This window comes from Musa acuminata, chromosome BXJ1-10 (assembly GCF_036884655.1).
Source record: "Musa acuminata AAA Group cultivar baxijiao chromosome BXJ1-10, Cavendish_Baxijiao_AAA, whole genome shotgun sequence".
Taxonomy (NCBI): domain Eukaryota; kingdom Viridiplantae; phylum Streptophyta; class Magnoliopsida; order Zingiberales; family Musaceae; genus Musa; species Musa acuminata.
The window spans coordinates 33,625,476-33,638,735 of record NC_088336.1 but is presented as its reverse complement, the minus strand read 5'-3'; the positions used below and the strand labels follow the sequence as shown (position 1 = coordinate 33,638,735).

The window sequence follows — 13,260 nt, the reverse complement described above, 5'->3', positions numbered from 1 at the left end:
ACTTGGGTCAAACAAATGGTATTTTGATTCATTTGTTAGTGATTTAGTCTTCTATAACTAAATGTGAGACAGATTGTCTCAACTTTGGACCATTCCACATGACGACCCATGCTCATTTTCATTGTGATCCATTTCTTTCATATTTGCATCAGTGATTGACATATATGATGGCACTAAAATTTCAAATCCTTCCAATCATTTAGATCCTGTAAGAATAATCTTATGACTGTGATTGTTGGGGAGATCCAATTAGCCAAGGAGGAAATTGATCGCATCATTGAAACCAATCTATCAGATGACCTGTGATTCTACTTTCTATCTAAGTTTGATTCATCATACAAGACCAATAGTTGTCGCATCCAATCAAGAACAGGTCTTCTTTAACCTTTTAATCTCAACAGTATGTATATAGATATATATGTTATATACCACAATATAAAATCACATTGGTGGGCAGTCAAAGAAGTGGCATGATGAGTGGGTTTGTGGTTACAAACTCAAATTTGCATCTTCGGACCAGAAAATATGTAATAGGTTGTCATGTCACGCAAGATATGCAAGTTCACATGGCCCTCCTCTCGATCACCATCACTGTGGCCAAGACGCACGGGGACCGTAGGGTGGAGGGGCTCCAGCCTGTGCAGCCACGGCTAGCTCATACTGCTGCATTGGGGAGGGGAGGGGCAGCAACTCGGGGGCTCTGTCCCAGTTCTTGTTGCTGCTCATGCTGCTGTTGAATCCATCACATCCTATGTGGGCCACATGTTGCACATCTGTTGGGAACCCAATCTCCATCTCCACCTCTTCATCCTCTTCCTTGTACAACACAACAACATGTTGGGACAAGCTCTTGAAGCTCTTGACTAGCTTCTGAATCCCTGCAGAGATGTTGGGCTTTGGAAAGGCAAGGACAGCAGATGAGTTCTTGACTTCTACAGTAGACTGCCGCCTGTCACCATCTCCACCTTCAAAAACAACAGTTATATGAAGACACGACCATCAGGATCATAGCATACCAACTAGGAAGAAGAAAAGAATGTTACTCGGTGTGTTTGGGGCTCCATCCCTCTGTGCTCTCTTGGGTTGGTTTTCGTAGACTGCAACACTAGACTCAGAGACACAGCCGACGGAGAAGGGAAGGAGGATGAACCTATCAATCCGCCGGTCTCTCATTGCCTCATAAATGAGAGAGAGAGAGAGAGAGAGAGAGGGTGGTTATGAGAATGAAGAGAATGAAGCTCAGGTGGATTTGTTATATTGGGTTTGGTGCAGAGGCTTTGTTGGCAAGCATGAATGATTTGAGATCGAGGAGTCACCCAAGTTTGGTGTGCATCATGGAGTGAGTTGAGTTGGTTCAGAGATACCTACAGCTAGAGTTGCAATTTGTAGGGCCACCCAGCTTCCTTCGTGTGTTGGGAACCGTATCCGCCTCAGCCGCCTGTCATCCTGTGAGCAATTGCAGCTTTCACCTCCCTTGATGGCCAAGAACTTGCTTGCTGCTTTCCTTTCCTTCCCTGAACACCAAGTACCAACCAACACCAAATCAAGGATTCTGACTGCAAGATTAAACAGCAGAAAACATATAAGAACAGGGCCAAGTTCTTTTCAGGTAGTCCAACATCTTTCGGGATCAATGTCAGCATCATGAGCAATTACTACTTTAATTAAGATTTTTGCTGTCAATAAAGTGCAGGACGTGTTGCATTGTGGTGATAAAAATAGAAACTATCTTGTGACACCATATCCACAATCTAATGTAAGATTCCAGGGCCCAATAACATGGGTATCCAGACAAACTAATGACAGTTACCACCAAAAGCATTCTTGTCATTTGTAGACTCCAGTATCCCCCTCTTGCGGTCCTTTGAAGCACACTAGATCTTCCCAGATCTTAGCTTTGCTTTCAGGGACAACAGTTTTCCCTTTGGACCTCTATGGCATTTGACATATTCCTCAAGACAAGTGAAATACTAACTTACAACTTAAGCATGTGAGAATGGCTTCTTTGAGGGGTCTTTCCTTTCAACTGGCATTTGAGTGTTCTGTTCTTTGGATACGAAAGCTAAGACCCAAAATCATACAGGAATTTGAGGTAAATATGTACTGTCTTCTTTAGATCATTGACAATTTACTGTAAGCAGACCACAAAGATGGACTTATCTGCAAGTGAATGTGTTAATAGCTCAGGTAAGCAACTTTTATACTAGTATAATTGAGTAATAATCCTGCAAAACATGTGGATTGACATCTAGCATGTGTCCTACCATAATCGAAATAATTGTTGATGATGCATAATAAAACAGCAACAAAATTTTCACACTTTCATAGTCACCAAATATATGCAAATGCCAACTTAGCTAGAAAGTAATAAATCTAACTGCATGGCAAAACATTGAGCATTTTGCTTGATATTTCCATTAATTTTTTTTTTTGTAGTTTCCGAAGTATTTACCTCGATGCTGGTTTTGGAGGCCATGCAAGTTGTTAGAATTGATAGGCGAAGTGAATGGGTGCTCCATCATTTTCAACTCCATTCACCAGTAATCCCCACATGAGCACTTCCCATTGCTAAAATGATGGAACCTATATGCATCTCTGAGGATTATTTCCCTGCATGTAGCCTGACTAATATATTTGATAGCTTCATGACAGTCTGCACAAACACGTAGATTTTTCATAACCCTAATAGGTATTCCTTTTGGAGTACTCATGATCCCATAAGCAACAGCAAGCTTCTCACTGTGAAAGTTCAGGATGGATTCTCTCTGTTCTTCCTCCACATCATGAAGAACCAAATCTGTTCTACTGGCATATCCCATTTCCTTCAGTCTCCCAATCAAGCTCTCCAAGTATGAGTATATCTCAGCTGCTTCAGGATGTGACTTGTCTCCTACAATAAATGTATGTACCTTGTTCCTTATCTGAATCCAAGATTGCCCCGGCCTTTTTCTCACACCTTTTTCGTGCATCATCCTCCTAAGTTTTGAGGCCTCCTCCCATTTCCTTCTGGAAGCATGCATATTAGATAGCAAAATGTAGTGGCCAGAGTCACAAGGTTCAAGTTGAACTAGTTGCTCAGAGATCCAAGACGCCATTTCCACATCATTATGAACTCGACAAGCTGATAACAGTGCTGTCCACACAACAGGATAATTGCTGATGCCTTTTTCATGTATGAAATCCTTTGCCCTGTCGAGTAAACCAGCTCGACCGAGGAGATCAACCATACATGTATAGTGCTCGACGCTCGGAGCTATGCCGTGATCCTCTTGCATTGATTTAAAGTATGCATGGCCTTTCCCAACCAGTCCGGTATGGGCACAAGCTGATAAAACATGCACAAAGCTTATCTCGTTTGGAACAATCTTCTCCTCTGACATCTGTTCGAACAGATGAATAGCCTCTGCCGCCCGACCATGTGAAGCGTAAGAACCGATGATTGAAGTCCACAGTACAACGTTGGTGACACGAGAGTTGTCAAAAGCTTTTCGGGCGTCCTCCAAGCTGCCACACTTTGCATACATATCAGTGATTGCAGATGAGAGGAAAACATCATACACATGGCCTAGTTTTTCAACACAGCAGTGTACCTGCTTGCCTTGCTCTAGGATCCCGGCATCAGAACACGCTGCAGCGGCACTGGTTAGAGTGAACTGATCCACCTTCACCCCTTGCTGAAACATGTCGCGTAGCAGCTCCAGAGCTCCTTCGCCCATGCCATTTTGGACATACCCAGCAACCATGGCACTGAAGGAAATGCTTTCTGTCACTGTTCCATCTGTATGTTCTGATGAGCCACTGAAAACGAAGGACGAGGCGTGCATATCCCCACATTTAGAGTACATATCTATCAGTGAACTTCTGACGAACACATCGCCTACATGCCCAGTTCTTAGTATCTGACAGTGAAGCTGCTTCCCCAAATCCAGCATAGTTAATCTACTGGCTATCACCAAAGCCGTGGAAAAGGTAAACTGATTGAACCGAGGTCCCATATCCACCATTGTATGGAGAATTTGAAGGGCTATTGCATGAAGACCATGTTCCATTTGCCCACTAATGATCGTATTCCAACTTGATACGTCCTGATAGGGTGATGTCCTAAACAACTCCATCGATCCATCGATATCACCCTGACGCAGGTACGCGCCGATCATAATATTCCATGAGATCGCATCCTTCTCGTTCATCGTTCGGAAAAGATTCTTCGTGCATGCAAAGGCACCACATTTTGCATAGAAATCGAGGATTGAGTTGAGCAAGACAACGTCGAACTCAGTCCCGTTTCTTAGAACCCATCCATGGACGCTCTTGCCCGCTCCAGGATCACCACAACCCACGCAGCACTTCAGAACACAAGACAGGGTAAAGCGGTTCGGCAGAGGCCCCTCGGCGATCATCGCGGCGAACATCTCTAGCCCCTCCCGATACTGCCCGGCCCGAGCGCGGCCAGAGATCAGAAGGGTCCACGCGAGCACATCTCTCTCGCGGATTTCGTCGAACAGCTTGCCCGCGAGGTCCACACAGCCGCACCTGCAATAGAGGCTGAGAAGGCCGGTGCGCACTCGGTCGTCCTGGCCGAGACCGGCCTTGACTGCAACCGAGTGGAGGAGGCCAGCGTCGAGGAGCGACTTAACGGATCTTGAGGAGGCCCTGAGAAAGCGGACGAAGGCTGAGGTAGCGTCTTCCGGAGAAGGCTGCGGAGAAGACGGGAAGACAGGAGTCGGAAAGGATGCATTGCCTGTGAGCGAGAAGGGAAGTGGGGATGGAAGAGGGAGGGAGGCGATGGGGCGGCGGAGGAGGCGCGGCGAATTCGAGAAGCCGGTCAGAGTCGCCGGGCCAGCAATCGTACTTGGCAGCATGCGGAGTCTTAAGGAGTTGGAAGAAGCTAACTACGAACTCGTTATATATGTGTACATAATACAGTATACACGATGTATATTATCTCTCTTATTTAACATATATATATATATATATATATATATACATGTTACAGGTTTTAAGATCCGGATAAAAAGATCCGACCCGTTAAACCAAACTCCTGCGTTATTTACTATCGATTACCCCAACGGGAGCGGTCTATAAATAACTCTCTCCAGCCTCCTTTTCCTCTTTCTTTTCCCCTTTGTGGTTTGATCAAGGGAAGGAAACGAAGGAGCCGCAGCCTCCACGATCCGTCTCTTTTAAGTAACGAAGAAGAGAGAGAGCAAACCCTCGTTTACTCCCCTCTGTAGATGATTCTGTGATCGATCCATATATGTACCTGACGTGAGACGAACGCGATTGGATCTTCTTGCACCCCCGCTGTTAATCCCTCATCGGAATCTTTCTCCGTCGAAAACCGCGAAATTTCAGTGGTTTTCCGGTCAAGATTGGTCCGTTTCTGCCCGTTCTTGGTTCCATCCTTCGCTTTCATGGACCTTCTTTGAATCCTGAGAAGTTCCCTCTTTTTCGGTTTCTTCTTTTCCGGATTTGGAGCTCGTCCTCTTTGCCTTGGTTGGCGATTGAGGATTTAGGTTTAGGGATAGGAGGGCAGGACTAGAGACGCCTTCTGTAGTGTTCTGGAGATTGGTTTTAGGGTTCCTGTGGCGTGGGTCTTTTCGGCTGCTGAAGCGTTGGTGTTGCTTGTTGGGGGTCGCCTCCCTGTTGAGACAAAAAAAAGGTCATGTTTTTATCTCGAATTGTGATGATTTAAGGGGCCTGGCTTTGGTCACGGGTTGAGACATGGAAGAGGACTGCGCTTTAAGATTCAGGTCGATTGTTTCACGCCGATTCCAGTAGATTGGTTCATCGATTTCTGCAGCGTGTCGTGTGTGTTTGGTGGCGGGCAATGCTGTTCTAGGATGGGGTGATCTTGATTCTTTCCGGTGTTTGTGATCTTTATCTTAATTCCTTTTTGGTACGAGTGTTGACGGAGTCTATTAGGTATAGATTGTTTTACATCCATTTCGTAGAATTTTCTGGTTTCCTTGAGTGATTGGTGGTGGTAGTTTGTGTTCAGAGCAATGAAGTGGTTCTGAATCTGGAAATGTGTGTGAGGACATGGTGCAGAGGCAGGAGTATTGGTGGTGGTCCGTTCCCATACTGGAACAGTTGTTCTGGATGCTAGTATTTCTAGTCAACCAACACTCACCGTGCAATGTCTCGCTGCTTCCCCTATCCTCCACCAGGATTTGAAAAGAAGACGAACGACCACGTAGGCTTACTAGCTGAGGTGCCTCTCTTGTAAGCTCATATGAAGATGCTCGCTTTCATTCACTCAATTCTGTTGGATTTATAGTTTTGTGCACCTTGCATTCGGTAGTTGCTAAATTAGATTAGGAAATATTTTGAGTATTGTTGTGGTAAAACCCGTTCTTTTGTGTATCAACTGATCTTGTTCTTTGTGGCTGTAGCTAACATGCTGAATTGATCCTATGAGGCAAGGTTCTGTTTCAGTATCTTTTTTTAATCTTCTTGGGATTGATAACCACAAGCTGCTCCTTTTTACTGAACTGAACCCTCCTAAATTAAGACGGGAAATATAAATTTCATCTCATGTGTGCTTTTTGTCTCATTTGAGTTATTATTATGAAACCATACTCTGGAATGTAAAGGAAAAATATGTTGATCAATTATTTTGAGTGCAACTTGGATAATTGTAGGCTTCTGTCTTGACAGTGCAAAAATTACATAAACAATTAAAATTTACTGCATTATTGAATTGAATGAACTCCAGAACTCCATACAATTAGTTTGTCTTTGAGTTTACTTTTGATGTCATTTGTGCTTTTCATTCAACTAAGAGACTAATAGATTATTTAAAGTTACATGTGAGTATATTGCATCTGCCCATGGACTTATAGCCTTAGTTATGATATTTCGTCCATAACAATGCAAGGATGTATCTCTCAAGTCTCAATTATGTACCATGACAACTTCTTTTCTTTAAATCCCATTTACTGTAGTCAGGTTCTAGTGACGGTATGATTTAGCACTCACACTAGAGAAAATCATATATTACATTGTCTTGATGGGTGAAGCACCACCATTCAGCTCTCTCAAATGAATGCTTATTACTACAATCGCATATTTGTGGCTTCCTGATTCATTGTCTGTTAATCACTAATTTTGCCAATGTTAAAATGCCTGTTATATAATAGATCTTCCGTACACCCAGTGCATATCACAGCACCTTGTGCTATTCCACCATTTCACTTCTGATGTTTTTATTCTCCCATTGACCAGTGACATGACATTGTCTGCTGGTACAGAGAGTGGTGAAGAAGGCATCTCCCATTGTAATAATAGAGATGCATGTCTTGACATTTGATATAAAAAAGAGAAAAAACGATTCTGATGTTTTTGCTTCATGCTGGAGATCCTAGGCATATTACTATATGAAAAGGATGTATGTAGAATTCTTGATGGTTTCTCGTTCACTCTGATGTATCAATTTATGAAATTGAGTCTCCTGATTTCTCATGGACATGATCATAGGGTTATTGGCACAAAGCCTTTATAAATGAGCTGGTAGTGGGTCCTATTTACCAAAAATCTTAAATTTATGGTGCCAGAGCTGCTTTGAGTTCACTTGAATCATGTTCCAGTCTGTGCTATCCAGAGATGTTCTTATCTTTAATGTGTTAGAATAGGTGTTTCTAACTTGTAGCACCAGTCAGCAAGAACCATAGTACAGGAATGGATGTTAGATTCCAAGCAGATTCTCTGGTGGGGATTATGCTCTATACAGGAAATTCTTGCTGCTAGAAAACAACAAACATTATGGTTGTGCATTGTTTAAAATTTTAAACACATCCTGTCTTCTTGGATGATGCTTTCTCCTGATGTTACTTAAGGAGATGGAATGAAAAAAGCTATGAAGATGTCTTTTTTGGAATATTTTAATGCGACCACTCAATTTGCTCATGTCGGAGGCCTGTGTTGCAGAAAAAATGACTGTTTAGAAATTACTAGCTATTGGGAAGTGCCAAGAAAATATCTCAATGTTATTAATAATCATTTGTAAGTTAAGCCTTTTACATAAAAATAAATGAAAATTAATATACCCGAAAATAATAAAAATCATGATTATTAGTTTGAACGCCAAAAAAATTGAACAGGTTGATTTGAACATGGTCAGCCTGACCTACAGGGATTTGCTATCCATATTTCTTCCAGTCATGACATGGACTATCAATTTCGGTGGTACAAGAATGACGTTATGTGCTTGGCTCCCTTTTTTTGATATCAAGCTTTGTATGTGGAGCATTACTAAACCTTCTTGGCATCTAATTATGATTATTATTGTTGTCTACATTATTAAATAGAGCTATTAAATCCTTATAATGGAGTTTTATTGTAAGGATGTATCAGTTCTTTATAATTTTAGGCAATTTCACATATGATTTTCTAGGTACTATGCCATCTTCTGAATTATCAACAAAAACAAGCTATAAATTTGAGACTTGGTGTTGTAATCAGAAAACTTGTAGGTACTTTGTGATGCACCAATGTTCTATCTTGTGTCAATTATGTCAATTTAGTGGCTATTTTCTCAAGCTATTTGAAATTTGACCATCTTTTTATCTCGGTTTAGTTTGTCTTCACTGTAGGGTTGTTTTTATGGTTTGGAATTTTTGCATTTTTTTCCAGGTGTATGCGGTTTTAATATTCACCAGTTTTCCATGGATTTATGATCATTAGTTGTTTTTGAAGAAAAGCAAAAATAAAAAGATTGTTAATATAACTAGGCTAAGTACCAGTTGTTGACCAACAAACTACTAAATTCTTGACATCATACATGTCCTATCTGACAGAATTTGTCATTCCCATTGTATTTCATTTTCCATTATCGAACTCTTTCTTTCCTTTATTATTCATCTACCTAATAGGAATAGAATGGATACCTAACTTCTCATGTTGCTTTCTTGCTTGTTTCTTCTGTTTTTGGTTGAAAAATAAATCAATCCAATCCATGCAATGCAGTTTTGGCACTAACTCTTGATGCCAATCATGACCATTGGTGATGTCTACCAAAAAGAGATTGCTTAAATATATGCTTCTAGCCTTGTTACCTGCAATCGTTTTCAACTGTTTCGTTTGCTAATTTTGTTTGTTCAATAAATAATTTTTTTTAATGTAGTTATGACATTCAGACGTCTAAATTTACCTGTTAGAGGTTTCTAGGGTTTGGATTGCAGTAATTTTGCATCTTCTAAGTTCTGTGTTATCCATTAAATTAAAGTGCTTACTGATTCATCTAGAAACCCAATGTATATGTTAGTGGAAAATCTTGATGGGCACAAGCTTGTGGTATGTACCAAACTTGTCCATATTAGGAGTATACTAGGTTATACAGTCTACATTGAATGGTGTATTCACTTTCTGATGCTTCAGTTTGTTTATTGAAGTGTTCATTGTGCTTTATTTTTGTGGTAAGGCTCAGTGATGGCTATCTTGATTAACGATTAATCTGTTGTCGGGGGAGTTCTCGTCTTGGTTGCTCTACTCTTCGGTTGCTGTTTTAGCTTTGTTCTAGCTTATGCCTATCTGGATACTGGCATTCAAAATTTTATCACTTGTCTGAAGCTAACTTTTTATTTGTTGAAATATTCGATGACAATTTTTAAAGTGAAGCCTAGATTTCTCATGTGGCTTACATGTTGGTAATTGATGTCTTCTTAATACTGTTGTTAGATCACTTTTGGTGAGCATCCAAAGCTCAGAGAGAATTTTTTTTTGACCTTTGTGGTTAATTTTTGACTCTCAGGAGAAGCACAGAAAGAAGCATAAAAAGGAGAAGAGGGACAAAGAAAAGAGAGAAGGCAAAGAGAAAAAAGACAAAGATCGAATTAAAGATAAACACAAGGAGGAAAAAGATCGAAAAGGAAAGCAGAAAGACAAGAAGAAGGATGAGGGCACGGATAAGAGCAGGATACCATATGATAGGTCTGACAAAAAGATCGTCTCTCTCCATGAAGACACATTTGGAGAGTGCAGCCAGAAGAGTGAGGAAATTAAACATTATAGATTTACTGAGGAGTTGGACAGGAGGATCAAAGATGAAGAGAAGGTGGCAACAAATAGAAAGATTGAGAACTTCAGTAATCCAATTGCAAAAGGCATTGGTAGCTTGGGTGCTGCTGCATTGGTTAAGGAAAGAGCTGCGAGTGATAAAACCATTCCACCTTCCATGGGTGCTTCACAAAGGAGAAATGATGGTTTGGAAAGACCAGCTGGCAAATATATTGTTTCAACTCAAAGAAGAAATGAGGGGCTGGTTTCTGCAGGTGCGGTGCCGAAGGAAAGAACTACAAGTGACAAGTTGGTCCCAGAAGTTGCTAGCACAGGGCAACGAGGGAATGGTGGTAGGGCATTACCAGTGGAGAAACCAGTTGGTTCTGTTCAAAGAAGATTTGAGGACCCATCCCCTGCAAATTGTTTGGAAAATGATAATTACAAGAGTAACGAAGTTGCCTCATGTTCTAGTAGTGTGGTGCGGAGAACAACTAATGGAATGGGCCGACAAGCACAAATCTTTTCCACTAATAAAAATGTTGACTCTATTGGCCTTGCAACTAAGATGGATGACCGAAGAGAATCTAACAAAATCATTCAAAACCATGACCTTATGGAGCAAAGAAGAATTGATGGGATGGACCGATCAGTGGAGAAGGGTGCAGACAACAGGACGGAGGAGGGGAAAGCGAAGAATAAGGAGAGGGAAGCTGATGATAGGAAAGAAGAGAGACACAGGGATGGGGATCATGATCAGAAGAAGATCAAGGATAAAGATACACATAAAGGGAAAAAGAAAGAAAAGGCGAAAATAAAAGAGAGAGGCGAACAGAAACATAAAAAACAAAATGAGCCCCAAGATGGCAGGAAGAAGGATCAGTTAGATAGTCACAATCTAGAGCCTTTAGCCCCTCAGACAGATGATGCAAAGAATTACCTTATCAATGACAATGTCAAGAAGAGAAAGGAAATTCATACAAATGGCTTTCACAACGGTAAGTTATCTAATGTTCCTTTCTGTTATCCTGCAGGCAGCCTTAGTTACTTTGGTGTTATAAACTTCATCTGTTTGGTTTATGGTACTACGTTTGCCATGACATTGCAGAGAATAATTTGCTACCTAACAAGTTTCCGAGAGCAAACACTTCCTCTCACCTTTGTGAAGAGAATGGGTGGGCACCGGATTCGTCCCATGTTGCTACAGCATACCCTTCAGTAAAACCTGAAGCCATAAACACCATGCTCATAGGAAAACCTGTAGATATTAAGGAACAGATAAAAAATGGTATCACAAAAGTTCAGCCATCATCCATTGGCTTTACGCAAACGGTTGCTGCAGAAAGTGGTGCAACTAGTAAAATTTGTACAAGTCCTCACCCGGATTCCATGTATCTCAACCAACTATACTCCATTCCCAAAGTGGATGAATGGCCTGAGCATGACGACCAAGAGTGGCTTTTCAGCAGTTGTCACCATCTGCAACAGCCAAAACCGAAGCTGGAGACCAATGAAGAACCCCAGGTTTGGTCTGAGGCATTAAGAATCAAGTCAGAGGATGTTGTTGCCCTGCCTTATGTCATTCCTTTCTGATACCAGATATTCTCATTATACTTGAAGTGCCTGATTTACCTTGGAATATCCGGCAGCATGAACATATAGTTGATTTGTGCATTTTACTGCCTTGGGTTTCCATATGCCTGTTATTTCTGGCATGAGCACAAACTTGTAGTTTGAACGTACTGGTATCCTTGCCTGGGCCAAACGATATGGGTCACTGCTCTTGGCATATCCAAAGTGGGATGGCTCTCGACTCGTGGGACTCGATAAACTGGCATTTCATTCATTGAAATCTGAGTTTTGAGTCATTTCCAGTAGAAGCAAGTTAAATAGACTACAGTATTCCAAGTCCATAAACTAGAAGGGAGCTATTGCCAGATCATGGAGTTCTGATCTTGCTGCACTGTGCACAATTTTGATATGTATTGATGTAAATCTTTTCATTAAAGAGAAGCTAATGAAAGAGGCTGTTATCATTCATATATGTGATGGATTTTATCAATGTTTAGTATGATTTTTCTGAAAATATTGTGGCCCCTACCATAATTCTTCTGTTGGCATTCATCAAATGCAAATTGCTGCACTGATTGGAAAAAATGGCTATTCTTTGACTGTGTGTGTGTGTATATATATATATATATATATATATATATATATATATATATAATTTTGGAGCTATAGGTGCAAAAGCTTCTGAAGGCATATACTTATGGACATGTACATGCTTGATTTCCCAAGCATTATTACCATGTTGTATAGCAGTGGCATTATTATATGCTTTCAGGTTATATAGTTTACCAAATTCTACTAAAAATGTTTTCAAGATCTATGCTACTATCTAAACTTCCCTTGGTCTGTATCTTTGCCTTGGTTTCCTAATCTTTCCATGCTGGTCTACAGTTGAATAATCAATAATTTATCTGAATCAAATATGATTCCTCTTTGAAGATACTTGGAGAACATAAAGTCAGGAACAACACAGTCAAGCCTATCAATCACAATGTCACATACTCAATTCTCGAGCATACGAAGATCTACAATAAGTATCCCGATACAAAGAGATGCTGGGATCAGTAGCAACATATGAGCAGAAGAGCAAAAGGAAGATGAGTTTTAATCAATCCATAAGAGAGAGAAAACAAATGAAGCAATGACATTATTGGTCCATGAATTTTGAACCTCTTCTTCGATTCAGGTTGTTGCCCTTCCTGATCAGCAAACAGAGCAACGAGCACCTTTCTCTTCGTCAATTCCAGCCTTCCTGGCTGACAGAAACCATCTATGTCTCACACAGTTTCAGAAAGCACCACTGTCATGTATTAGACAACCGAATAGTGTGATGGGAGCTGAAGATTTTGAATGCTCGGATGAACAATGAAGTTTAGCCCTCCAAAGAATATGTCAACTTGTCCTCCCTCCTTCCTTGGGAACTACTTTGACCTGTTTATCCTTCTCTTGAGGGGGACCCTTCTTGAAACCTGCATCAGTTCTCCTGTAAGGGGAGTAGAGGAAGCAGAAATATCTGGGCACATTCTTCAGTGTGGTTGTCACCATGCTAATTCACAAAGAGAAGAGAGGGGTCCCAAGGCAAGAAAGACACACACATGTGAGTGTCAGTGTCTTATCATAGGCTGTCTCCTGGTCAAAAGATAGGGAGATGAGGGGCTCAATGTTGGGGTCAATCATAGTTTGGTCAAGTGGCAT

At 41.1% G+C, this 13,260-nt stretch overlaps 3 protein-coding genes across 3 annotated transcripts; 1 reads left to right on the top strand and 2 right to left on the bottom strand.

Moving 5' to 3' along the window:
- Positions 1 to 588: 588 nt before the first annotated feature.
- On the bottom strand, positions 589 to 1,173 carry LOC103969501 (CRIB domain-containing protein RIC4). Its single transcript, XM_065085356.1, has 2 exons — positions 1,017 to 1,173; positions 589 to 965 (listed from the first exon to the last, which is right to left on the bottom strand). Exons 1-2 carry the CDS (start codon positions 1,171 to 1,173, stop codon positions 589 to 591), a joined length of 534 nt encoding a protein of 177 aa, XP_064941428.1.
- Positions 1,174 to 2,534: 1,361 nt separating this feature from the next.
- Positions 2,535 to 4,904, bottom strand: LOC103969984 (pentatricopeptide repeat-containing protein At2g33760-like). Its single transcript, XM_009383614.3, has one exon. It carries the CDS (start codon positions 4,860 to 4,862, stop codon positions 2,535 to 2,537), a length of 2,328 nt encoding a protein of 775 aa, XP_009381889.2. The 5' UTR covers positions 4,863 to 4,904.
- A 201-nt stretch (positions 4,905 to 5,105) lies between these two features.
- LOC103969500 (uncharacterized) lies at positions 5,106 to 12,036 on the top strand. Its single transcript, XM_009383040.3, has 3 exons — positions 5,106 to 6,214; positions 9,752 to 10,994; positions 11,105 to 12,036. Exons 1-3 carry the CDS (start codon positions 6,140 to 6,142, stop codon positions 11,587 to 11,589), a joined length of 1,803 nt encoding a protein of 600 aa, XP_009381315.3. The 5' UTR covers positions 5,106 to 6,139; the 3' UTR covers positions 11,590 to 12,036.
- The last annotated feature ends 1,224 nt before the right edge of the window (positions 12,037 to 13,260 follow it).